General features: G+C 36.6%; 1 protein-coding gene across 1 annotated transcript in view; it reads right to left on the bottom strand.

Annotated features, from left to right (window-relative positions):
• The window catches only part of LOC107551707 (receptor-type tyrosine-protein phosphatase F-like), a 301,032-nt gene that overhangs the window by 109,366 nt on the left and 164,894 nt on the right, over positions 1-26,772 (bottom strand). The window contains exons 3-4 of the mRNA XM_016233423.1: positions 13,499-13,644; positions 11,452-11,593 (exon numbers count right to left, since the gene is read on the bottom strand). Coding sequence (XP_016088909.1) covers positions 11,452-11,593; positions 13,499-13,644 — 288 coding nt within the window. The remainder of the gene's footprint in view (positions 1-11,451; positions 11,594-13,498; positions 13,645-26,772) is intronic.

The raw sequence follows: 26,772 nt of genomic DNA, 5'->3' as shown, positions 1-26,772 counted from the left end.
AAACGTATATGTATATATTTTATATATTTACTGTATTTTTTATATATATGTATTTATATATATTTTAAATTAAATATATTTTAAATATTTAAATGTGTGTGTATATATATATATTAATAAAAATATAATTTTTTCTTAAATATATACATGCATGTGTTAGGGGTTGCACCGACTAATCGACCAGTCGACTTCAATACTCTGCCATGACGCTTTAAGCTTGATGTTGACTAGTCGCTGGTCCTATAGAGGGCGCAACAGGATAATAAATCTTAGAAGGACTTCCACATTTACGCTCCGTTTCCAAACAGTTAAAATGACAAATAAATGCATACTCTGAAAGCACTCCACAAGACATGTGTGATTATATTACTGGATGCTCGAAATTGAACGGGAGAATGCACGCTTTAAACAGCTTATTGTACAGGTAAGTTATTCGCCGTTCTAATCTAATGCGCTCCTGCACTGTAACGCACACACAGAGGCTTCAGAAAGTAGCGCGTACAGATCATCTCGCGCAGATCGCGTGCACACAGAATCATTCAGCGCAGAAATGTATTGTCAACACTGTTCTGTGATTTCTCAATAAAATAGCTTAGAACCTGAAAAGTTCAAGCATATATTTCTTAATAACCAAATCCCACAGCTTCCCTTCTAGTAGAGAGACGTTGCCAGGTAGAATGAATTCACACACGCAATCGCTCTCACTAATGCATTCATATGAATGTAATCTGACAAAGACAAAAGAACTGATAACAATGAGCTGTTATAGGAGCAACAGCCATGTGGGAAGCGCTGTGTCATATGTCATAGCTGTGCACAAGGTGTTTGTCTCAGCTCCAGACTTATTTGTTCATTAATGACGTCATCATAGTCGACTTTGACTCGACTTTCATCACATAAAAGTCGACTTTAAAAAATCAGAGGTCATTCAACCCCTACTAAACAACTACATTACTAACTATTAGTAAGCAGAAAATAAGGAATTTGAGGCAGAAGTCATAGTAAATAGTAAATATTGGACCGTAAAATAAAGTTTGACCAAAGTTTCTAGAAAAAAAAATCAAACTATTACTTGACTAAGCATGTTGCCTCACTTGAATCCAACAGAACTCTTTGGAAAAAGTATTTTTTTTAATGAGAAAGACACTCCTCCTCCAGCAAAAAGCAGCTGAAAATAGTGTGCCAGAACATCTATCCAGTAACACTCATATCCTCCTTGCTAAGGACTGAGTCAGTCATCAACGATGTAAATGCACTGTTCTGAAAAAATTACTGAAATAATAAATTATGTGAATCTCTGTTTGTGTGTGTACTTCTTCTGTTAAAAATTACTATAATTTCTAAGAAAAATTCTGGAGACAAGACAGAAACGCACCAGAGTTTTGCCACTCGGCTTACGTGATAAGAGAGATAACGTTTTACTATGATGTTTGCCATGCAAACACAGTCAGATCACACACAGTGGTTGGAATGCATACAAGGCTGACATAAAACACACATGCGCAAATCCAGGCATAGTGAGAAGATATAAGCATGTACCAGTTAGTACCATACCTATTCATACGATAAGATGGAGAGAAGTAGATGAGATAAGAGCAAAGCATGGGATAGAGATTGTTAAGATGTCATTTATTAGTCATATTTACATTCACTAATCTGGTCAAAGATTGATGGTAAATATTAGAATGTCTTGAACAGAGTCCAACATAATAGACGGGATCAAAGGGTTTTTAATATCCACTATGAAGTGATGTAAACTTATCACACAATAAGACCTGTCGCATAGATGTAGTCAGATCAAATAGCGAGAGCTCTGAGAGCCATCCAGCCACAAAACACTGTGTGACAGAAAAAAGACAAAAAAACCCTCAGTTCACTAATTGCTCACATGCACCTAATTGCTTCATATTGCCGCCAGGCAGAGGAATGCCTAAACAAAGGCTGAGATCTGCGACAGCTATTGTTTCCATGGGAAATGAAGACTATCCATTTAGAGCTTCAAAAGAGGAGGTTCGAGAGGAAACCAGGGGCTGAGAAAAATAAGCTTGTGTATTTCAAAGAAGAGAACTGAGAAATAAGGAAGCTGTAGTGTCTTCATAAACATCCAGAAGGCATTAGCTTATAAACACGCTTAGGGAAAAAGAGTCTGCAAAACTGGAAAAGTGAGTGGTGCTATTTCTACAAAAACTACCGCCACAATGCTGGGGTGTCCTCCACAAGACATGTGTGATTATATTACTGGATGCTCGAAATTGAACGGGAGAATGCACGCTTTAAACAGCTTATTGTACAGGTAAGTTATTCGCCGTTCTAATCTAATGCGCTCCTGCACTGTAACGCACACACAGAGGCTTCAGAAAGTAGCGCGTACAGATCATCTCGCGCAGATCGCGTGCACACAGAATCATTCAGCGCAGAAATGTATTGTCAACACTGTTCTGTGATTTCTCAATAAAATAGCTTAGAACCTGAAAAGTTCAAGCATATATTTCTTAATAACCAAATCCCACAGCTTCCCTTCTAGTAGAGAGACGTTGCCAGGTAGAATGAATTCACACACGCAATCGCTCTCACTAATGCATTCATATGAATGTAATCTGACAAAGACAAAAGAACTGATAACAATGAGCTGTTATAGGAGCAACAGCCATGTGGGAAGCGCTGTGTCATATGTCATAGCTGTGCACAAGGTGTTTGTCTCAGCTCCAGACTTATTTGTTCATTAATGACGTCATCATAGTCGACTTTGACTCGACTTTCATCACATAAAAGTCGACTTTAAAAAATCAGAGGTCGTTCAACCCCTAGCATGTGTGTGTATTTATGTATACTTAATAAATATACACATTACACACATATTATGTAAATAAAAACTTTTATTTTGTATGCAATTAATCGCGACAGCACTAATATACAGGTGCATCTCAATAAATTAGAATGTCGTGGAAAAGTTCATTTATTTCAGTAATTCAACTCAAACTGTGAAACTCGTGTATTAAATAAATTCAATGCACACAGACTGACGTAGTTTGTCTTTGGTTCTTTTAATTGTGATGATTTTGGCTCACATTTAACAAAAACCCACCAATTCACTATCTCAACAAATTAGAATATGATGACATGCCAATCAGCTAATCAATTCAAAACACCTGCAAAGGTTTCCTGAGCCTTCAAAATGGTCCCTCAGTTTGGTTCACCATGGGGTATTGTCAAGAGGAAAATGAGAAACAAGAGACCAAAAAATGCAGATGAGCTGAAGGCACTGTCAAAGAAATCTGGGCTTCCATACCACCTCAGCAGTGCCACAAACTGATCACCTCCATGCCACGCCGAATTGAGGCAGTAATTAAAGCAAAAGGAGCCCCTACCAAGTATTGAGTACATGTACAGTAAATGAATATACTTCCAGAAGGTCAACAATTCACTAAAAATGTTTTTTTTATTGGTCTTATGAAGTATTCTAATTTGTTGAGATAGTGAATTGGTGGGTTTTTGTTAAATGTGAGCCAAAATCATCACAATTAAACAAACCAAAGACTTAAACTACTTCAGTCTGTGTGCATTTAATTTATTTAATACACCAGTTTCACAATTTGAGTTGAATTACTGAAATAAATGAACTTTTCCACGACATTCTAATTTATTGAGATGTACCTGTATTTATAAATAACACTTTTTTAAATAAATGCAGCCTTGGTGAACATTCTTTCCAAAATTTGAAAAATATTACCAACCCCAAACTTTTGAATGGTAGTGTTTATAGATTAGATTTTTAAAGATCTATGTAAAATAATATCCGTTTAAATATTAATATATTAATTTATATAATGTATATGATTAAAGTTAATGAGAATACTGTACTTGCATGTAGGCCTGTCACGATAACAACTTTTTGCTGTGCGATATATTGCCCCAGAAATAATTGCGATAAACAATATTATTGTCATTTTAAAGACCATTTTATACCACTGAATATTTAATTATAATGTAACAGCATAATAATGCAAGAAGGCCTACACACTTCCAAATGACAACAAACTTTTAAAGAATTTTTAGATCATGGAAATTAAGTATCAAAATATTAGATACCTTAAAAAACCTGAATAAATAGTAAATAAACATTTTCTAACAAAAAGTAACAAGTAGAAAAAAAGAAAAATGCACAAAGAACTTGTATGGAGATTTTTCCATCTACAGATTATTCCCTGACATTCTTTTCCTCTGTAAATTAAGGGTGCAGATAAACCACAGTTTTAACAGGGGGGCAAACAGTTCTTCACACAGGGCCATGCAGTTTTGGATTTTGTTTTCCCTAAATAAAAACCTTCATTTAGAAACTGCACGTTGTGTTTACTTGTGTTATCTTTGACTAATATTTAAATTTGTTTGATGATCTGAAACATTAATGTGTGACAAACATGCAAAAAAAAAAAGAAATCAGGAAGGGGGCCAACACTTTTTCACACCACTGTATATTGTGCGATAAGTCGATATATTGATTATTGCGACAGGCCTACTCGCAAGAGCTCATCACAACGCATTTCAGGACTGGCTTACGCTGACCTCCTTATGATGATGTACTTATAAAGCTGTCTAGATAGGCAGGTGCTTGTTTTTGGAACAGAGTTTCAATGTACAGTGATTATGTAGTCCGAATGGGTTTCACTGAGGTCAGAGCTCCTGGTTCACTTTAATTGTGAGCACGGAATTCATAAGGACCAAACTGCAGGTAGAAAACAGACCCAGCATAATCAATATTTGCCCGAAACATCCTCACCTTTAAATGGTATAATTGGCCTTGCAGATCTGCAACCTCACAGACACATGCAGTAAATAACAAAGCAGCATGTGTAAAGGTGAACCGCACCCTAGGAGTGGCGGAGTCCCGTCTGCAATATTTCAGCGGCATGCTGTTTATCTAAGTCGGTGGTGAGGAAAGAGGTGTAATGCATGCCATGACCTTTGAAATAATACACTTTTTCTTGCTGGCCAGAATATTCCGGCTGACTTCCCTCCAACAGTCACTTAATCAATGTTGGGCAGGTGTGACGTTGGTCTCTCTCTTCCTCCTTTATCCGCATGGGTCTGGTTTTTCTGTCTTGCCCTCTTTCCTATGTGTCCTCCAGTTTATTGTGTCTTGGTATGATCTACAGCTCTGCCACAGGCACATAGCTGTTATTTATGCTACGGCACTGATTTGTACATAACACGTGTGACCCATTACCACAACCGAAGGGTGATCTGCTCACTCCACTCAAGCGCAACGGCCCGAGTCACCTTGAGCCATGACAGCCGTGTGGAAATCACACGATCTGCTATCTGTCAAAGCGCCTTATATAGACTAGACTAGAGAGTTTTTTTTTTTAAACATATGTTATGCAGACGAGCATATATGTCATGTTTTTTCATGTATCTGGCTGATTACATTATGTACGCTTACTAGGGATGCACGGTATATTGGTGGCTAAATTGTTATTGGCAGATATTGCCATGTTTTTAAAAATTATTACTAGTATTTTTTAATTACTGTTTTTAAATATTATTGATATCATTGATATCATGCCTGGTCTCATAAAGGCCATCAGCAAAAAAACTAACAAAAAAAACAAACAAGTACTGTAAAAAATACTGTAAATGAATAACATACAAAATAATATATATTAATAATATTATGATTAAATTAATATAACATCAAATAAAATAATACAATACAAATTAGATATTATAAATATAGAATTGTAAATAAAATATTAATAAAGGAATATTATAATTTTTATTAAAACATTAAGTTAATTCAACATCCTGTACCATTTGCATTTTTACACTTCTGAACAGTAGTGCATATGGTGTGGAAAAAAAATAGAGTCGGTATAATATTTTAATGTTTTTTAAATAGGAGTGGACAATGAAGTCTCTTATGCTCACCAAGGCTGCATTTATTTGATCAAAGCTATAGTAAAAAAGAGGAATATTATTATTAAATATTATTAACATTTAAAATAACTTTTCTTTTTTTAATATATTTTAAAATGTAAATCATTCCTGTGAACATTCAAACACCTGTTTAGTTGAATTACTTCTGATAGAGTTCACTTTAATGTGATGTGCATGAATAGTGTAAGATGGCAGTAGCTGTAAATGAAGCCCCCTCGGCTCTGTGTATGTGACAGCCTTTACTTATTCGTTCAGTCTGCTAGACAGAACAACGCAGATCAAACACATGAACCTCTCTATTAACACATCTTCTCTTCAGGCTGTGCTAGAGCTCTGACACTGAGCTAATCAAATTAAACATAAAACAGACTGTATAGCTGCCACTCCTACCACATTTCATCAAACCAACAACATCACGACCTGAAACACCACAGATGACCACAAAACTTGAATGTACTACATTCACAGCTTTGGAACGTCCTGTGCCGTTTGCATTTTTGTTTGTTTTTCCAACCCAGTTGCATCTTAAAAGAGTTTTGAATACATTTTGCTTAAGTAAAAGATTTGAATATTGCAAATACTCTCAGACACCAGTAAAAGTAAATATATTATTGTCATTAAGTATATTTTAAAGTTCTTAAAGTTTAAAAATAACTGATTTCTATTCGAACACGTTTTAAAATATCATGTATTCCTGTGATTGTAAAGCTGAATTCACTCTAACATGTTGATTCGTTATTTTACAATACAGTGCAATCACTCTGTTAAAGATTGCATGCTAGGAACACATGTCTGGAAGGATGGCATTTAGTGAATTTACCTAATAAAATGACATTTTGATAATAAAAAAAAAACACCTCTGCAACCTAAATTATGCCCACTATACAGCACAGCCTCATATTTCATTACCTGGTCACAGAATCTCACATATTGTTACCCTCACTTTTACCTCTCCTGTTCAGCGGACTACATTATTCAATTTATTTAGCTTTTGAAAGTGAAAGCCTATGACCATTTCACCCTGAAGCTACACTGACCAGGCTGTCGGACATATGACGACTCAAAGTGTGAACTGCTCCAATTACGCGGCCTAGTGAGCATGGCTGTCAGAGCCACAGGGCTGCTTATTTAAAATTACCAGAGCAACATCAGTCAGAGAACAGCCACTACAGACAATATCAGCTCTAAAGATTTAGAGCCTGTGTTACAAATCTGAGGTCATTTCCTCCAAACCAAACTGGACTGGAAAGAGCTTACTATATGGGCCAGGGTTATAAACGCATCTGCTGTAGTGAATCGCTAGTGACTCCAATGAGATCTGGCAGCTACAAACATGTTCTATCATTAATTACTGATGTTAGTCAAAATTAGGGAAAACAGCCTTTAATTTGGATTGTGCAACAAGCCGCAACTCGAACTAGTCTTTATTTAAAATCCAGTAATTGAAGCTAAATCGCAAAGCCCTCGAAAATGAGGCAGGGATACCGATACAGACTCTAGGTGAGTGATTCCACCCAGCCATATTGCACGAGTCCTTGGGAGAGTCCGCCCTCGACAGACGCAGTTTGTAACTGTCAAACGCTCATGATCTACAGTGCTGGGCTTCAAGCCAGCAGATGGTGGGAGAAATTAAACTTGTGACATGGACCGTTGACTGGAGCCGGGGAAGCAGTTGGAGACCACACCTGTAAAGCAGAGGGGGTCTGCGTGCGATGCGTGAGAGCGCTTCCCTGGAATGTGCATAAGCAAATTATGCTCTTCCAGGAAAACTGAAAGTTTCTATTCAGGAAAATGAACTGTCATTCAGGTTCAAATTCAAAAGCTTATTGTAATGAAACACACAGTTGATGACACATGGTGTCAGTAACATGGTGGGCGATACTGATCCAGATTAGTCTTTGCCTTTACTTGACTAGCTGGAAAAATAAAAATTGAAAATACCAGAAACAAATGATTTTCATGGCATTTGGTGCCTATGACAATTCTAGAATCTGCATTGTTCCACCGACGCAAACAAAACAAGGCCTCCTTAAAAACTTTCAAGAGTGTGATTCATTGTTTCTTGTGAATACTTTGCAGCGGAAAGTTTTTTTTTTTACACTTTTTTTCTCCACATTTGTGCAACACGTGACATGTTTCACAAACTGATCTAGTAGATAAAAACAAAAACACAGAACTAAAAATAAGTGAACAAGTTATAACCTGTTGTTGTTTTTTCCCAAGAATTGTAAAACATAATATGATCTGATAAGAACTGAAGAAACTGCTGCTTGTGAATGCAATTTGATTCGTTTTCCAATAATTGCTCATTCTTTCTTCCTCGAAACTACAAAAAAATGATTATTAATGGAATCTGAATCAGAACAACAAGTGAACTAAGTCAAATCTGAATCAAAACGACAAATATTACATTCCTTACAATTCCCATCCCAACTCGTTACTAAATTGCTAATTCAATATTCATTCACTGACAGTGAGTAATGTTTAGCAATTACATTGTCAGGTTTGAGCCACTTTGATAGACAAGAGCTCCAGGAGTTTTGTAAGCATACCCGTAGAGCTTTTGAAGATTATATCTAATGAGGAAACCGCATCCTCAATGTACAGAAATATTTTACCGATCCATCATTTAAAAGCATTCCTGTGGTTTTAGAGGACATTGGGAGTTCTTTCTAATTCCTCACTATGTGACACGCAAAAGCATGTACATCATCATGTTAATATGAGACCAGACAAGACCATAAAATGCACCGGCCAAAAATGAGAGGAACTCCTTTTTTCTTTTTTTTTTACCATCTGGGGGGACGGTAGGAAAAGTTCTGAAGCAAATGCACCCAGAATTATACCTTTTGATTGTGATTTAGCGGATGGAATGAAAATCATTAAACCGAACAATGCAAAAGTACATGTAACAAACTGCTTTGCATTCAGTCTTCGCTGCAGTCCTTGAGTGTCAGTAATGTCAAATCTCTCCGCTACAGAGAAATGAGGAGCACAAATGGGGTGCAGCTAGACGAAGTCATTATGAATTCACACAGAGGCCCATGTTGGCATCCGCACAATGTGATTACAACAGAGGCATGGCAAATTTTTATTCAACAGGCAACAGCTGTGAGCAACTAACGCCCACAACCTTGGTGCAAGTGCAGCCTAGAAGTTGAAATGAAACCTGCTGGTATTCCTCACGACGTGTAGTGTGTGGCGACATGCGAACCCTGAAGACATGTTAGGATGCATCAGTGGCCCTCTAAGGAAAAGGACTTGTTCACGCTTCTAGAGCAACCATACATATCATAATCGCAACAGAAATGCTCTCATAATTGCCTTCTGTTTAAATTGGGTTCAATTATGTTAAGTTCACATTAATTGTTTAGCAATATGATTCAAGTAGCTAATTAGAAAGGCAGACGCAGTGACTCATATTTTCCTAAGCTGTGTGCGACCAGCTAAACTCAGGTGGGAGTGATTCCTGTGACTGAAACAAGTTCTAGCACATTAACACACGTCTGTAAACCAGGTCATTCAACATTAAGAAGTTTAACTCTCTTAAGTACATAATGGCTTGCTGTTTGAGAGATACGGTCATTTTTTTCCCTTCCACCTTGCAAGATTCAACCGAACCAAACCAAACCGGAAAACCAAACAAAAAAGCAAAGCACACACATAAAAAACAAACAAACTTTATACTGCTTAAGGTTGCTTTATGTTTAACTTGCTTTTACATGGCTCTCTGAAATACTATTCTAATTGGTCAATCATGCGATAACTGCTTTCCCACATGACTGTGCTCACTTCTCTCATATCGCTTTACATATTGTTCTCTCAATTTAATGTTAAATGTCAGTGTTTATGTTGCCATAATGACTGGCTGACCGTATAATGTGAATTACACCTTGGTATACTGCATGATTAGCATATTCATACCATCTCTGTTCCAAGAAAATGGCCAAAGAAACACTGTACCTATTGGATTTAAAGCAGTGTTAGCACCACAGTTCTGCCCGGGTTGAACAGTGATCAAAATCAATGTGTTATATTTCAGCCTAATATAATTTCTATGAGTTTAAGATGAGGTGATTGCATCTCTGGCAGAGATTCCCAAGACCCTCCAAATGTGCCGCAGAGGACATCCTTTTGTAAGTCATTAGAGAACATCATTATCATTCAGCTTCTCCTTTGTGCTGGTCTTTCAGCATTGCTGTAGGACACAAATGATGCATTGCTTGCTATGAACAGTGAGCTATAAATAGAGTTCATTCAGTCCTGCAGGATCCTGTGAGCGTCCATCTTATCCACTTCACTGTGGAAAGCAGCTAAAAGAGCCAAACTGCCTGCCTTCAATATGGAACCTCTCTCTTCGTCTTCCTCTCTGAACAGGGCCAGAGGACTCAACATTCATCAGATGATTTCTTCATTCGAGGCTTCTAATTTCAACCAAATGGCCTTGGTCTGCTCATACACAGAGGTGAAAAATAAGATTAGAAGGGATTACACTGTGGGCACGTGTGTAATCCCAAACACATGGTGCTGGGGTGGGTCAGCCGTTACTACAAGGAATTCTGTGGGATATTTTAAGATATTAATTTCAATAGTGGCTGAATTTTCGACATTTCATCACATGCTCATGTTCCAGTCTCATGCTTCGGGCTTATTTCTCAGCACATGAATATATCGATGATTTACATGCAATCCAGGTGGCAATGGAAATATGGGTAAGGGGGTTATTCTTAAAATGAGGGCTCACAACCTAATACGCTACTATTGACGCAAGACACTATAAATGTAAAATCAATCGACAACCGCTTTGACTAATAATAAATCTTTATAAACAATTTTATAAAAGGCCACATTGGTGCTGGCAGTGTGTAAATGTGCATTTCGTTTTTGTTTTGTTATCTTTACAAATGTATTAATTTTACAATCCACTAGCCATTCCAATGATAAAATACTGAATAATAAAAAATGTATTTTATAAGCAACATTTTTATAATTAATAATTTTATCACTTGTTATGAAAGTGAAAAGTGAAAGTTACGTGACATGTGGCCAAGTATGGTGACCCGTACTTAGAATTAGTGCTCTGCATTTAACCCATCCTAAGTGCACACACACAGCAGTGAACACACACACACCGTGAACACACACCCGGAGCAGTGGGCAGCCATTTATGCTGCGGCGCCCGGGGAGCAGTTGGGGGTTCAGTGCCTTGCTCAAGGGCACCTCAGTCGTGTTATTGAAGGTGGGAGAGAGCGCTGTACATTCACTCCCCCCACCTACAATCCCTGCCGGTATGAGACTCGAACCCGCAACTTCCCCAGCTATGGCTAGATGATTTTAAAAATAAACTGGTAGGTAGAATTCAAATTCAACTAGGCTCATTTCCCACTCCCACTCCATCTTCTCCTGACATTCTTCACTATCCTGTCCAATTAAAGGCATTTTATGAAAATTAAAGGCAGGTATTTATGAAATACCGGTCAAATCAAGGGCCATCAAATGGCAACAGGGGCGTCTTACCTTCCAGCACAGTAAGTTTGGCACTGGTGTTGATTTCTCCCACACTGTTGGTGGCTGTGCACTCGTAGATGGCCTCGTCCCTGTGAGTACGTAGCGGCTGTATGCGGAGAACTGAGCCCGAGCCATCATCAAATTCAATCACCTGAGAAAGAAAGACACACTGTCAAATATTTTTCTCTCCTCTCGTTCTAAATTTACGACAAACCTTCAGACAGATCGTATATCGTATAAAGAGCGGTGGGTCTTTAATCACCTCCCTCTGAACTTTCAGCCAAGTACTGTCTTGAGTTATTCTCTTGGAACTGCCACGTCTATCCAAGGCGGATATTGTGACAACTGTTGACGGGATGGGCTCATTTTCTTGTGTATAAAAAAAAACAAAAAAAACAAACACAAATTTCAGCCCTGCTGTGGTGCTGAAGACCTAAAATCAGCAAGGTGTGTATGGGGCTAGAACAGGATACTTAAAGAATACTTCAGAGATGATACATTTAGTGCATTTAGGCTGCTGTGTTCTCCTCCCACACAGAGATCTACATCGCCTCATTTCGGGAAAAGAACAGGGCTAGGCAACATGGTTGAAAATAGCCTGAAAAAATATATTTTTACGACATTTGACAAAGCAGCTCCAAAACATATTTGGACACTGAAGCAAAACCTAAAATGTACGGTATTATGACAAATGTTTGTCAGATACCAGTTGGTTTGACATTTTTAGATGTGTTTTAACCCCTTAACTGTCAGGTGGGACGCTTGGCACTCTTTTTCTTGTTGTCCTTTTTCTCTATCAAATCTTTTAGTAATCATCATAAATCATATATCATTTGAAAGCTTAGAAGCCCAAGATTCATCCTGTGAAAACCATTGAAATCAGACATTGCGTTACCATGGAAATGGTACTTTAAAATATTTTGGCGATCTCCTCCCCCTTAGTGGGCAGTGTCAAGTGTCATATTACAAAATGCATTACGCTCTTTTACAATCAAAACTTTTTATAATCTTGACAAAAAAACATATCATTGGAAAGGTCTGAGTCTCTGGATTCCATATTTGGAGGATTTTATAATTAATTTCCGTATTTATTTTGAGATAGATGTAATATTGACAGAGAAATCTAGACATTTAAAATGCATTAAAAAATCGAATAGAGTTTGGATGGCACCCCGTATATTATTTAGGGTGGTATAACGCCCTAAATAAAATCTCACAAGAACCTCAATTTTTTTCATATCAACTTCAAATTTGATAAAATTAATATAGTGCATTTTCTTTACAGTAAATGTAAACTACCATAACTTTTTGATACTTAATTTTTTAATTTTTTTTAATTACAATCTGCTGATTTTCTTCTTTAAAAAGAGACCAAACTTATGTCTGTATTCCAAAGTGTTCATAAATTACAACAATTTAAGTTTGGATAGTGCACCTGCATGCCTATTTTAAAAAATGGGGGGTGACAGTTAAGGGGTCACTGTATTTATTTCTTAAATAAACATATAAATAATTTTTAAATAAATAAAATAAATATTTATTTCTTAGTAAATAAAATAGTAAGAAGTATTTGTATTACATAAAATGCAACAATATTTAATTATATATATTTTTTTGCTCCAAAACAAACAAACAATCACTCAACACTATTTATCTATTTTTGCAGTGAAAGTGTCCAAATACTTTTTTGTTTGTTTGTAACCAAGTTTTTTTTTTTGCTTAAAGCAGCCCTGTTCCCTGTTGAAAAAGAATAAAATAATGGGGCTCCATACTGACCCTAAACCATCCCGAGGTCATCACACCTCTTTACATTTACTTCCGATCTCAGCTTAAACCACAACACAGATAGAACAGGAATTAGGGCAAAGGGAATAGAGGGACAACACAGAGGGGTGTGACGTGGCTGACGGCAACACAAAAGAATATATCAGCGTAAGAAGAAAAACAAGAGTGTTGCGCAAACGACTGACGATGGAAAGCAGAAAGGCATCATAATGATGTGGCATGGGAGAGACACTGACATGCCAAGGAGAGGCAGGGAAAGACAGTTAGTCACCTCAAAGCGCTGGGAGCTAACTTTCTTTCCTTTCTTCATCCATGTGATCCGAGGCTTGGGCTCACCCGCTGCTTGGCACACAAAGGATGCCACTCCTCCCGAAATCCCCGTCTGGTCCTCTGGAGATTTGATGAAATTTGGCAAGCCTTGAAAAGTGATGTAGAAAGAAAAAAAACAGAGAGAAAAAAGCAGCCATTAGTTCCTGAACTGTGGTCGTGCAAAACCATTGTTAAACTAGTTATGAACGGGAATCCTTCAGACTGGAACTAAGTTAACACCTGCAGCTAAGCCTGAGAGAAATGTTCCCCCTCAAGTCACCTAATACTTGTCAGAATGATCCATTCTCTGAATAACAGCTTATAGCTAATAAAAGCTACAGCTAATAAAAAATAGACATTGTAACATTAATAAAAAATACTAGTGCTGTCAACTGACAAACATCAAACTAATCAAATATTTGACAAAAGTGACAAACAACTGATCAAATATTTGAGAAATGTTTTGTCATAATTTTACAAAACATAAAAAAACAGCTTTAAAAGTCAATGAGGCAGTCACAAGCAGCACGTTAAAATGTGTCAAGATAAAAATAGTTCAACATCTCGAGAACCCTGCATTATGTTCCGATGCACTCTGTCTAGTTCTGTCAGTTTAACTCATTCATTAATTATTAAAAAAATTAACATGCTAAAAGATGAACTTTAATTGGTCACATTATTATTTAATTAAATCACACTGGAAGCCCTATAAAATAGACATTGCATACATTTAATAGTCAATATTTGTCCATATAATCACACAAAATGCAAGTGTTAACTTGACAGACTTAAAAAAAAATACAAAACAGACATTGAATACATCAACTGTCTTTTTTTGTACATTAATCACATTATTGTGACAACCCAGGAAAACATATACATTAATTTTTTTTTCTTCTTAATAATTAAATTAAATTAAGTGTTACGGTCTGGGATAACAGAAAATAAACCGTTAATATGATTCAACAGCCAAACATGGCCCCAATAATTAACAAACACTCACACGTGGAGGTGAAAAGGAATCAAAACACTTCATTCTCTATTCAAAAGGAGGAACGCTGACAATAGTATGGCAAAGAACTTATGGCTAAACAACATTCAGGGTTGTTTTTAAACAGGCCAGTCGGAGCACGCTGCAGCTCATGGTTTTTTGGCAGAGCAGTTCACACACCCTGCATCTTTGTCATGCATTTACAATACAAACAACAATGGGACATGTTTCATCACTGCTCAACTAGGTAGGACTGTGCGAAGATAAAGACCCACACATATCGCCTGACTCATTTCAAACACGTAATGGCTTGTTTCAAAGAACATCAGTGCCAGATCAAGCAGAGCAAGACCATTTGGCAGAATTGCAGCTACTGCGCAACATTCCGCGGAAGTAGTGGGTGACGCGGGTGAAAGGTGAATCACACGGTAAAGCCAGATATAAACATCATGGCATACAGATATTATCAAAAATAATACAAGCAACTCTTTGTAGTTGCTCTCACAAGGGTGGGAAATCATCTTCAAGGACAAGCAGGCCAGTGTTTGACCTTATAAGACATGTACAAGGACAGATTTAAACTGTGTTTGTCTAGAATGTGCACCAAGCTGTTTTTTTGATGTTCCTGTTTGCTAAAAAATAAAAAGGAGCTACATAATTTAATTAATATAATAATGATTAAATAAATAGAAAATAATAATGATAATATTTATTATTATTATGTTATAAAGTTGACAGTGTATCTCATTTTCTACCCAGCTATTAATGCAATGATCTATAAACCTGAGAAACACATTTCATTCAAATGTATCTTAATATCAAATTTATAAGCAGTTTAACACAATATATTTGCTTGCAAAATTCAGTGATCAATAAACAAGATTAAGGCAAGAGTGATGAGAAACTTTGGGAAAAAATATACAAATACAAGTTATTCTCAAATGTATATTCACTGCAAACAAATAACATATATATTTAAAATTTATTTTAGAAAATACACATTTTAGAAATTTGCTTTTAGATTTATTTTAGACAAAAACGTACTAAAACCGCTGCATCGCCCAATCAAGTAGGCTAATCAATCAATCAATCAATCAATAAATAAATACATTTGTAAACATTAAATATTATACTAGACATATCACTTGTATTACCCTTATACCATTCACTAATGCCATCAGATCAGAAACACAACCATATTGAATCTAACAGAAAAATGGACTCTCATCTGTAAATACTTCACCTGCATTAAATATGAAAAACATAAACTGGACCCTGAAAACCACTTTTAACCTGATCTCAGTTTATCAGTCCCATGATTTCTGATAATCTCCTTCATAAGGAGGACACAAAAATCCATTATCACAGTGAAACACCTCCAGTGAACCACGGGTGTCCTAGCGGGTGGTCCACGGTGGGATTCTAATCCTCTCTTAGTCAAGGGAGAGATAAATTACAGCAGTGTGGAGACTACATGCGGTAGTACATATGATTCTCTTGGAGGGAAGAAGCCAAGGGAATACGGTGCCGCCACAACGGTGTCCTTCCTCCTCTATACTTCGGGATCAGAAGGATAGTGCTGAAGAAAACAAAATCAATACCTAGTTAACATAACATAGCACCTACGGGTAAGGTGGATAAGTACTGACTAGCAGACTTTGTGTTTGTTAAATCATCAGTGCAGTGTGCCAGGCGACTGGGGCTGCTCTTGCTCTAGGACATAACCCCCACTGAAGCTTTATCTGAGAAGAAGACACCCACAACTGTTAGGTTGTTTGTGTGTATGCACCTGCATGTGTATCCATTGTAAAATCTAAGCCAATGTGTACCACACCAGCACCTCTATGACCCACAGGAGTATTGGCTGGCCTGACATTTAAATGACATTTACGTGCTGGTTCCTCTAGAGACCGGTTTGATTGGCACCACAGAGCAATGCATTCCCTCATAAAAGCCTTTCTGGCCACTTTTATTTCTGTTATACACACACAAAGGAGTGGAAAGGGAGTTTTGAGAGCTTTCGGCCTCCTCTCATGGATAGCTTCTGGTAGTTTCATGGGTAAAACCCAACAAGATTCTCCAGTTACCTTGCTGGGAGTTTCCCAAGACATGGATACTTGGATGTGCATGTGATTTAAAGCTTGAGATTAGCGTCAGTTTGACATTCAAGAGTGCTTCTGTCATGACAATTCTATTAGATGTACTCAGCATGTGGGTTTTCCCCCCATTGTTTATGAGCAAGGATCAGCGGACAGTAACCCATCTGGGCACATGTTTTGAATTAAAGTGCATATAAACTTCTGAGAGTTTAGGCAGATGGGATGCATGAATGAACCACAGAGGTCCTGGGGAAAGACAGATAACTAGAGTGTAGACAGGCAGATAATTGGTTTGATCAATACTTTGATAAAAAAAAAGTCAACTTTGGCTCTACCAATGAATGGTCTTTAATAATAGCACTCAACAACACATTCTCCACTAACTATTGTAAGTTTTGTTTGGATAATGAACATTTACACACAGCCTGAAACAAGGAGGAAAATACATCTACAACCATTTAGACTGCCCAATAACTACAGACAACAACACTAATTATATTACTAATATTAAAGGGATAGCTCACCTAAAAATAAAAATGTAATGTTTATCTGCTTACCCCCAGGGAATCCAATATATATGTGACTTTGTTTCTTCAGTAGAACACAAACAAAGATTTTTTAAACTCAAACCGTTGCAGTCTGTCAGTCATATATAGTGGCAGTCAATGGCCCCACTGCTTTGAGAGTAAAAAAACATACACAGACAAAACCAAATTAAACCCTGCGGCTCATGACGATACATTGAGGTCTTAAGACACGAAACGATCGGTCTGTGCAAGAAACTGAACAGTATTTCTATAAAAAAAAATGTTTTACCTCTGATCCACCACATTGTCTAACTGTCCTGAGCGCGTTCACAACATCCGGCGCATGACGTCAAATTAATACGGTTGGGCAAACAATTCCACGTTGTCTGATGATATATCAAAATTGTCTCTTCTATTGTGATGACATGTACTTCTAAATAGCTTTAGATCATGGCAGTGCCAGTGAACACGTCCACAATCTCTCTGCACTGTGTAAATAATGAGTTGTGTAAAACAGATCGCTTCCGCACATGTGTCTACTATCGTAGATATGTATAGATGCCCAATTCGACTGCTCCAGATACGTTGACGCGTCCGCCATTTTGGAATATATCGCGGCCCATAGAAACAGTTACTAATGAGGCATCTACTTATATATATCTATGTCTACTATGCCAGAGCACGCACGCAGACATACACGTGTCGGATGTTGTGAACGCGCTCAGGACAGTTCGGACATTGCGGTGGATCAGAGGTAAAATATTATATAAATACTGTTCAGTTTCTTGCACAGACCGATCGTTTCATGTCTTAAGACCTCAATGTATCGCCACGAGCCGCAGGGTTTAATTTGGTTTTGTCTGTGTATGGTTTTTTTTACTCTTAAAGCCGTGGACCCTATTGACTGCCATTATATGACTGACAGACTACAACAGTTTGAGTTAAAAATCTTCATTTGTGTTCTACTGAAGAAACAAAGTCACCTACATCTTGGATTTTTGGGTGAACTATCCCTTTAATATATTTAATACTGCTAATACTACTAATAAATAGAGTATTGTATCAACGATAATAATTATTATTGTTATTCTTGTAATAATAATAATTATTATTATTATTATTATGTCAAAAAGATTTTGATTCTGCATATTGGTTATCAGACTCTTGCATGAAAACAATTTGCATCATTCATAAAAAGGCAGTATTCATGTGTGAAATAACATCCTTAAGTTGTTAAATGAATAGAAGTAGTATCACTGTATCATTTAGTATGATTAAGATACTATTATAGTTGTTAATATTTTGAAGTAGTTTTTGTTTTTCTATTTTAAATGTTCATTTAAAGTTTTAATAATTTTGTTGTGTTTTTGCCATTTTTAAACTTTTTTTTATGTCTATACAGTTTGTATTATTTTTTATGTCAGTTTAGTTTTAGTCATTTTAAACTACATGAAAATGAGAAACATTGCCTTTGCAACAAGCTGAAATAAAATAATAGTTTAAATGGTTTAATATACAGATTTTTTCTTTTTTTAAATAACCCTGGTCTAGTCCAGTCTGAAACAACCTGAGGTACCATTTGGAACCATAGGACTTGCTAAAAAGCATAAAAGACCAGATTAGTTACATGTATTGTGGTGTTTATTGTATGTTCTGATTGAGCTGGCAATCAAGAGGACTTTTTCAGTGGCCAGTGACTTTATCCTCTAGGTGCTCTTGAAACATTTGTAGAGCTCTCAAAGTCTCAAAGCCAACATATTGGCATAGTGCAGTTGTGCCCTCAACATGTTTGTGAATTGACAGAGGAGAGGTTCAGGGCTCAGGGTTACTTTATGCTCAAAGAAACTCTGTTGAGAACACAGGTCAAAGGAGGAGATGAGAGGGACCAGGCCTGACCTCCCAGGTGGCTGTGCTGTCGTCCCAGTCCATTTGTATTAACTAACTCAATAAATCCACAGGTGCCAGAACAGGTGGCCTTGGAAACCTGTTGACATTTATTTCCTACAGTCTAGAGTCATGCTTTAGACAGTGGCATGTGGCCAGAGTAAGGGGAGACAGACATGTGGGCCAAAAATTCTTGACTAGATGAAAGAACTTTACTTTTATTTGCGAACACGTTTTATTTGCATCTTATGGCCATTTACAAAATGGGTAATTTAGGGGTTTCCCCAGAGGAAACTTGTGTTCCAGAATGCATCAGAATTTGAAAGGAATGTTTTAAGCATTTATATGGCTTTTAAGAAAAAAGACTTTAGAGTGGAGACGACAAATGGACACCCGGCAATTAGCAGCATTCCTGCTCTGCAGAAACACCCGATCCGGACTGAGTACAAGGATCAATACGCAAAGCAGGGAGCCAACCATTCATTCTCATTAATAATAGATTAGCAAGTTATAATTTTCACTCATGCACTGAGCGGAAATATGTCTGATGCAATCAGCTGCGGTTGTTTTACTGAAACTTGTCCATTAACTGGGTTTTAGACCTTTTACAGGATTTTGCTTTCAATTAACTCTACATCAAGCCAGTCAGTTTGCTCTATATCTCCCGTTTCTTTCATTAACATGCACAACTCCCTCGCTAACTTCCATGCACTGGCATCTGCAGCAAACTCTCACAGTGACAGGTATGCTTGTAGGCAAAGCGACAAATGGCTGTGAAAGTTGTCTGAAATTAAACTTATCGACACTATGATTTTGCAGGACTTGAGAAACTCAATGGGCCAAAGAACAGAGATATACGAACGATCGAATAAGTGGGGAACTAAAAAAGAAAAGAAAAAAAAATGAAGGAAAACCAATTCCCAGTGGGAATTTGTTCTCTAAGTGATCATAGTGTTTGGCTGCTGTTGAGTGCGCCACTTTCTAATGTTATTAAATTATTTAGGAGAATGTGCGGAACACAAATTCCAAGCACAATTATGCATATCCCTCTATGAGGAGCATTATAGTAATGGCTTTCCTCCTAAGACATTGCTGGAGAATTATCTTAAAGGGATAGTTCAGCCAAAAAAGAAAATTCTCAAGTTAAAAAATTCAAGTAAATGAGAACTGAGGCTATCCAGCTTCAAAATGACAAGAGGAAGAGGAAGAAGAAGAAGAAGAAGAAGAAGAAGAAGAAGAAGAAGAAGAAGAAGAAGAAGAAGAAGAAGAAGAAGAAGAAGAAGAAGAAGAAGAAGAAGAAGAAGAAAACACCACAAAAGTGCCCTTCAACCCAGGCTCATAAAAAAAAAAAAAAAGTGCATGTGGCATCATTTCTGCAAAATTGTATTATGTTGTTTCTTGCACATTTCACGTCACTTTCAAAGTCAAAATGTCTAGCAGCAAGTGGTACTAAAAGCACGTTGGCTTTATCCAAAACAGATGAAAAATCTGGCAACATTTTATTATGTTGGTTGTTGCATATATCACGGCTGTTCGGAATAAAATGGCTGGTGTTTCTAAAACTTTTTGCGGTCTTTTATTGTGATTTATTTATCGTACCAGGTGAGCAATATAGTAAAAGTGTTTTGAAGTCATAACATAGTATTGTACAAGAAACCATGTGAAAAAAAGTCTATTTAATCTATAATACTGCCCTATACTCATACTTGGTGTGAAAACAAACGTTGTTTGTTGTTTTAGTGTTCATTTCAACTGGGAACTGTAGTAAACGGTATCTACATTTTCTACCTACAAAAATGTTGTGTTCCACAGAAGAAAGTGTCAGAACTGATAGAAATTAAGATTAAATGAGGTTCTTACACTGTTTGGGAGGAGGGTACACATGTAGCCACTGAGGGAAAAAAATTATTTACTAAAATAATTAGCTCAATGTTCCATCATGTGTCTTTGACAAGTTGATGAAAAAAGAGCTTCCTGTTAATAGCGGTAAGCTGTATCATATGACCAGTCGGTTTAGTGGAGGTTTAGCATTATTTCAGCCTTTAAACTGGTGCCCATCCTGAAGTCTTCAAAGCCGTGACTCATTATCTGACTTTCCTACTGTCGACATGATATTGGATCAAAGACGGCGACGGGCAATCATGAGGGAATATCATTACTACCTCATTACTCGGCCCTCATGATAGAACAATAGAGTTATTCTGCCTCGCAGAGAAAACCTTCCTGTTTAGACAGAGCCATCAATATTAAAGCACACGCCGGCGCTAGATGCGAGCGCATTTCAGCTGGCTTCTCATGGGGCTATTGTTATGAGGAGCACAGAACATCGAAAGCATGCGCACAATAAGCCGGTGCCGTCTGGGCCTCGCTATTGGCAAAGGGACAAGAGGAATGTTTGCATGAGAACACAGATAAGTGAGCATTAAGGTTGGTTTGCAGGTGGCACCAGGCTGAGAACTCTACTAGACAGAACGTACAGAAAGTTCTGAGTGACTCTCAACGCTTAGGGCAGCCAGGCACTATGAAAGATTAAGGAGCCATGAAATATCACCATGATTGGAAATATTTTGAAAGGTTAACCCAAAGTGATGACCTGAGACCATTCTAGAGACCCTCAAGAGTCTGCGCACTGCAGGTACGACGTTACTGAAGGCCGCAATTATGACACAAACCTAAATGGTCATAAATCTGGCTGCTTTATTTGCTATGACCTACACGTAATCCGAGTTAACCCAGCGTTTTCCTCAGAGGACCCATCTAGTGGATGACGAGTTGTATGAGAAATATTCTAGCCTCAGCTACAGTGAAAGTGAGTAATGGGAATTCTGCCTGAGGTTTACTTAGATTTTTCAAACAAGCTTTAAAACTCATGCCTTTTTTGAGTCTTTACCAAAAAAGTTGTGACGTGGTTACTGCATGTACATATAAAAAAAACTGTCTGTTTTATTAAAATAAAATACAAATTATACATGCTTTTATAATGCTTTATAATATAATATATGCTAAAAAAAAAAATTTTTTTAAAGTGATTTCAGACATTGCAAACATTAACCATGCTGGAGAATTATCTTAAAGGGCTAACCAAACATTTAACAGTGCAATTAAAAAATTAATTAGATTACAACAAATGTAATGTAAATATAAAAATAGGCATAAATGAGAATGCACTTACATAACCACTGATCTATATAATGACAAATTCAAATTTGACAAATTTAATTTTGCATGTCTTCTTTAGTGATACAAGCTCAGAAACATTTATAACCTGTTGACGTTTTTTATGTTGTGACTTGGTGCCATGATGGATATTGAAATGTTGTTTTTTATTTTAAACAGTATGGATGATTACTTAATGGTAATACAATATTTGTGAACACAACTGTGTATGTCAGACCATAAATCCCCAAAAACGATGCATGGGGTCTTGCTTTGGTGTTGCCACCCCTCATAGACCCCATGCCACCCCTTTGCCACCCTAAAAATAATTTTCTAGATCCGCCCCTGGATGCACCGAAATGAAAATTCTTGGCTGAAGCCAAAACCGAACAAAATAAAACACTTGGCCGAAGGCCGAATACCGAACACATTTTTTTTTGTTTTCCCCCCATGTATTTTGCCAATTTTTTTCACCATTGCACAAATTAAATAGCCAAAATGTGCTTTTTACTGTTTTGTCTTGCTTTTCAAAGAAAATTTGTTTTTGCGTCTTTCTCTGACAATTTTAAATGCTTCCACACTGCTGACATGTTTGTTGCATTGCACCTCTAACTTTACGCTGGTTGCTATTTGAGCGCGTCACGTCATTGTTCGGCACAGTTTATTCGGTCTTTTCGCTTATTCGAAAAATAGCTTTTTTTGCTACTTTCGGTCGAATAATTTCAGTTACCGAACATTCGGTGCATCCCTATTGCTCTATGTTGTACTGAAATTCAAAGCTTACCATGCTTCATCTTGGAAATAAAGCTTCATGTCTTTAAGTCCGTACCGTATGTAGTCGGCGTTATTTCTCTGAATAAGTTATGATGTGTTTATTTTTAATGTCCTGATTGAGCAACATCTATTTCAGACTCTGAAAGATCACGCAAATTCTATGGTGTTTTACTAGCATTACTGTTTCCATGGGAGTAAAATGTTATGTATATATATTGAATTAATTATTAATTTAACCAACATTAACTGCTTCAAAATGAATGCTGTTAACAAAATAATTGCTGAATTATAATTGGCGAATTAATGTATAAATGTATACAAAGCATAAATCTTTATTCAGATTGCAGAATGAGCACTTTGTCATTTGTAATACATATGTTGAGCAGGCCATGCTATCATGTTCATCTGATGTACATTTATGACGTCATGAGCAATTCAGTTCTCTATTATAGATCAGTGTACATAACCAAATTTGACCAATACTGCTAAATTAAAAAGCCACTAATACTGGCCAATATTCAATATATTAAGCATCCCTTGTTTTTACCAAGTCAAGAATATGTCATATTTAAGTACCACGTTTAAGCGTTAAACGTTAAAAACGTTAAACACATTCCTGGCGCTGTATATTAAATGAGTGTGCACATGCACTGATTTTGAAAGTCTTTTTCATCTTCATGCATAAATAGCTCCGAGAGAGCTCAGAGGAGGGAGGCAGGGCACTGTTAAAGCTTTTAGTTAAAGGGCAGCCGTCACCTTGGCACAGCCTGTGCCATTGACTGGCGGGTGGGCAGAGAAAAGCTTAAGTGCCCCCGGGGGATGGACATGAGACGGGGATGTAGGATTGGAGAGGAGATCAGTGGCTAGATGCTGGATCAATGGGGACCCGTTATGGGTTACATTATCCATCACAGTCAAAGCCCCTTTGACCAACACTGACCAAATTAATGCAGCTTCCCAAGGTAAAGGCCCCCTTTAAGCCCACCCATTCACTGCTCAGACATCTTTACCTCCCACCTAGCACCAGACGTCATTTGGGCGTCGTTTTTTGGGCTAAATCAAGTCGGCCCATCATGGACTTCTTTTAGCCCAAAAAATTTGGTCTTTTTTTTGGTCCGTCGGATTTGGACCAAATTTAGCCCAAAAATCGGCGTTTAAAATTGGGTTTTCAAATTTAGCAGAAGCACGTTTATTTCGGACCACATATAGCCCTAATATAGCCATGAACAAAAATGTAGCAAGTGAAGAAATAGATGAGACATTTGACATATCTTAAGCACTGTTGAATATATTGAAATATATTTTGAAAATATATTTTAAAAATACATAAAACATAAAGCTTAAAAATTGTTCCAAATCAGTAATGTGTACGAATGTTCATGCGTTTTTAATAATTGTTTTTTTTTTTCAATGATATTTCTACACCACGTTTACCATTTCTAAAGTTATTATTATATTATATTATATTAACATAAACTCTGCATGACTTCTACGTGCTTTAATGGGTGCGCGCGCTGAACTGGAGCGGAGGAAGTCACCATGGAAACGGGGCGGCAGCTCAGCTGTCAGCAGCAACTCCGTCTCTCACTGTTGTTTTCACTAATTTCAGGTAAGTTTAGTCTCAAAAAATTACACAAATACTACATACAAGCGTTCCTTACACTTTCTTTCATGTAAATGACAAGCTTCCGTTGAATATTTACTTTATAGAAATGGTTTAGTGTCTTCGTAAAATGTCCGTTAGCATCTCAACCGTAAGGCTAACTATAAGGTTAACTATAGACTTGAGCTCTTGTTTATGAAAGTTTGGGCTTTTAATGTCATCTTATGTGTAGATGAGTATTTCTTATATAAAGGTTTTAATTAAATTAACCTAAAAGTATGCACTGTACAGTTAATCAGATACGTCACTTGCATAGAGCATGAAAAGACTTTTAAATTGTAAAAAAAAAAAAAAACTTTCAAATAAATACTGCTGATTTGCAAGTTCTATTCAAAGAATACTGAAAAATATCATGGTTTCCACAAAAATATTGGGCAGCACAACTGAAATGTTTCTTGAGCAGCAAATCAGCATATTAGAATGATTTCTGAAGTATCATGTGACTCTGAAGACTGGAGTAATGATGCTGAAAATTCAGTTCACAGGAATAAATTACATTTTGCAATGCATTCACATAGAAAACAAACATTTTTGTAGTTATGTTTCACAATATTACTGTTTTTACGGTATGTTTGAAAATGTAGGCTTAAGATGTGATCAGGAAAGTGTAAAAGATTTTCCTTACGTGAAAGATGTATTTAATGTGTCAATAAATGTTTTGGTACTCTTTTGTGAATTGTCTTATTTTGACAGTAATTATGAATATGAAATATAAATATAATCAATGAATTCACGGTTGTAATTAGGCCTGAAAATACGTCTTTTCACCTTTCACTTTTCAACCAAATTTGGACGTAATTTGGACGTCTTTTTATAGACTTCTTTTCGACGACCTGAAAAAGACATCTTTTCACCTTTCACTTTTCAACCAAATTGTAACGTTGTTTAGACGTCTGGCATTGACATCTTTTCGACGTCTTTTCAACAAGTTTTTGCTGGGTGGGCTATGTCCTTTTCTACAAGTCCGGAGCATTTAAACTTTCACACCATGTGTTAGGAGAAAATTTAATTACAGTCCCTTTGGAATCTAAACACAAATGGGTCTGGACTTGACTGGAACGTTCATTAAAATGAATTCACCATAGCAGATCCACAACTACAAAACACTCCATGAGACTAAATACAGGTGTGTGATATGCTAAGTTGAAACAAAAGCCTGTCCTTTACTTAATAATGTTATACCATTACTACAACTACTATATAAATATCTTATGAACATATCTAATTAATTTCATTAAAGAAATAGTCAATTTACTCAACCTTATGTTGTTCTAAACCTATAGTATTTGTTATTTTTTTGTTTTTTTTCTCTCCATGGAACACAAAAGAAGATTTTTTTTGCAGAATAACCAAGCTATTCATTTCCATACAACAAAATTGGACAATGACCACTGCAAAGATGATCACATCAGTACTGGCTGATAAATGAGATTTTTAAAAATGTTATAAGGGTATTGAAACAAAACTAAACTAAACAAAACAAAAGGGATGCACCGAAAACCGAAACTGAAAATTATGGATGCACTTGGCCGAAAATAAATAAATAAATGAAACCGAGAATGCTTTTTAATAATTATTTGTTATTTTATTAAATGGTATAAAATAATGTTCTAAGACTTTTTAATTTAACTCAATAATTTTACTGATACTGAATTTATAAAATACAAGCAAATAAAATAATCACACTTTTATTGAAAGTAAAACAATAAAATTGGACAGAAACTATATTAAAGGGGTCCTATTATGCTTTTTCACTTTCAACTTTAGTTAGTCTGTAATGTTGCTGTTTGAGCATAAAAAAGATCTGCAAAGTTACAAAGCTCAAAGTCCAATTCAAAAGGAGATATTTTATTGAACAGAAATCACTTTTCAAAAACTACAACGAACGACTCGTTTGGACTACAATGCATATTTTCCGGGATTTGTGATATCACAAATACCGACGAATAGGACGAGACCTGGTTGAGCTGCACTAGAGAAGGCAACAAGTGTTATCACTATGTCGGAGACATGCTAGCTTTCCCAAGGCAGACGAACTTAGAGTGGCTACAATCATCCGGGATTAAATCGCACTCAAATTGATTTGATATTGACACAATATTTACACTGTCATGCCCTCTATGGCAAGGAGCATGACATTTC

This window comes from Sinocyclocheilus grahami, unplaced genomic scaffold, assembly GCF_001515645.1.
Source record: "Sinocyclocheilus grahami isolate Dianchi unplaced genomic scaffold, SAMN03320097.WGS_v1.1 scaffold430.1, whole genome shotgun sequence".
NCBI lineage: Eukaryota > Metazoa > Chordata > Actinopteri > Cypriniformes > Cyprinidae > Sinocyclocheilus > Sinocyclocheilus grahami.
This window is presented reverse-complemented; position numbering and strand designations above follow the sequence as displayed.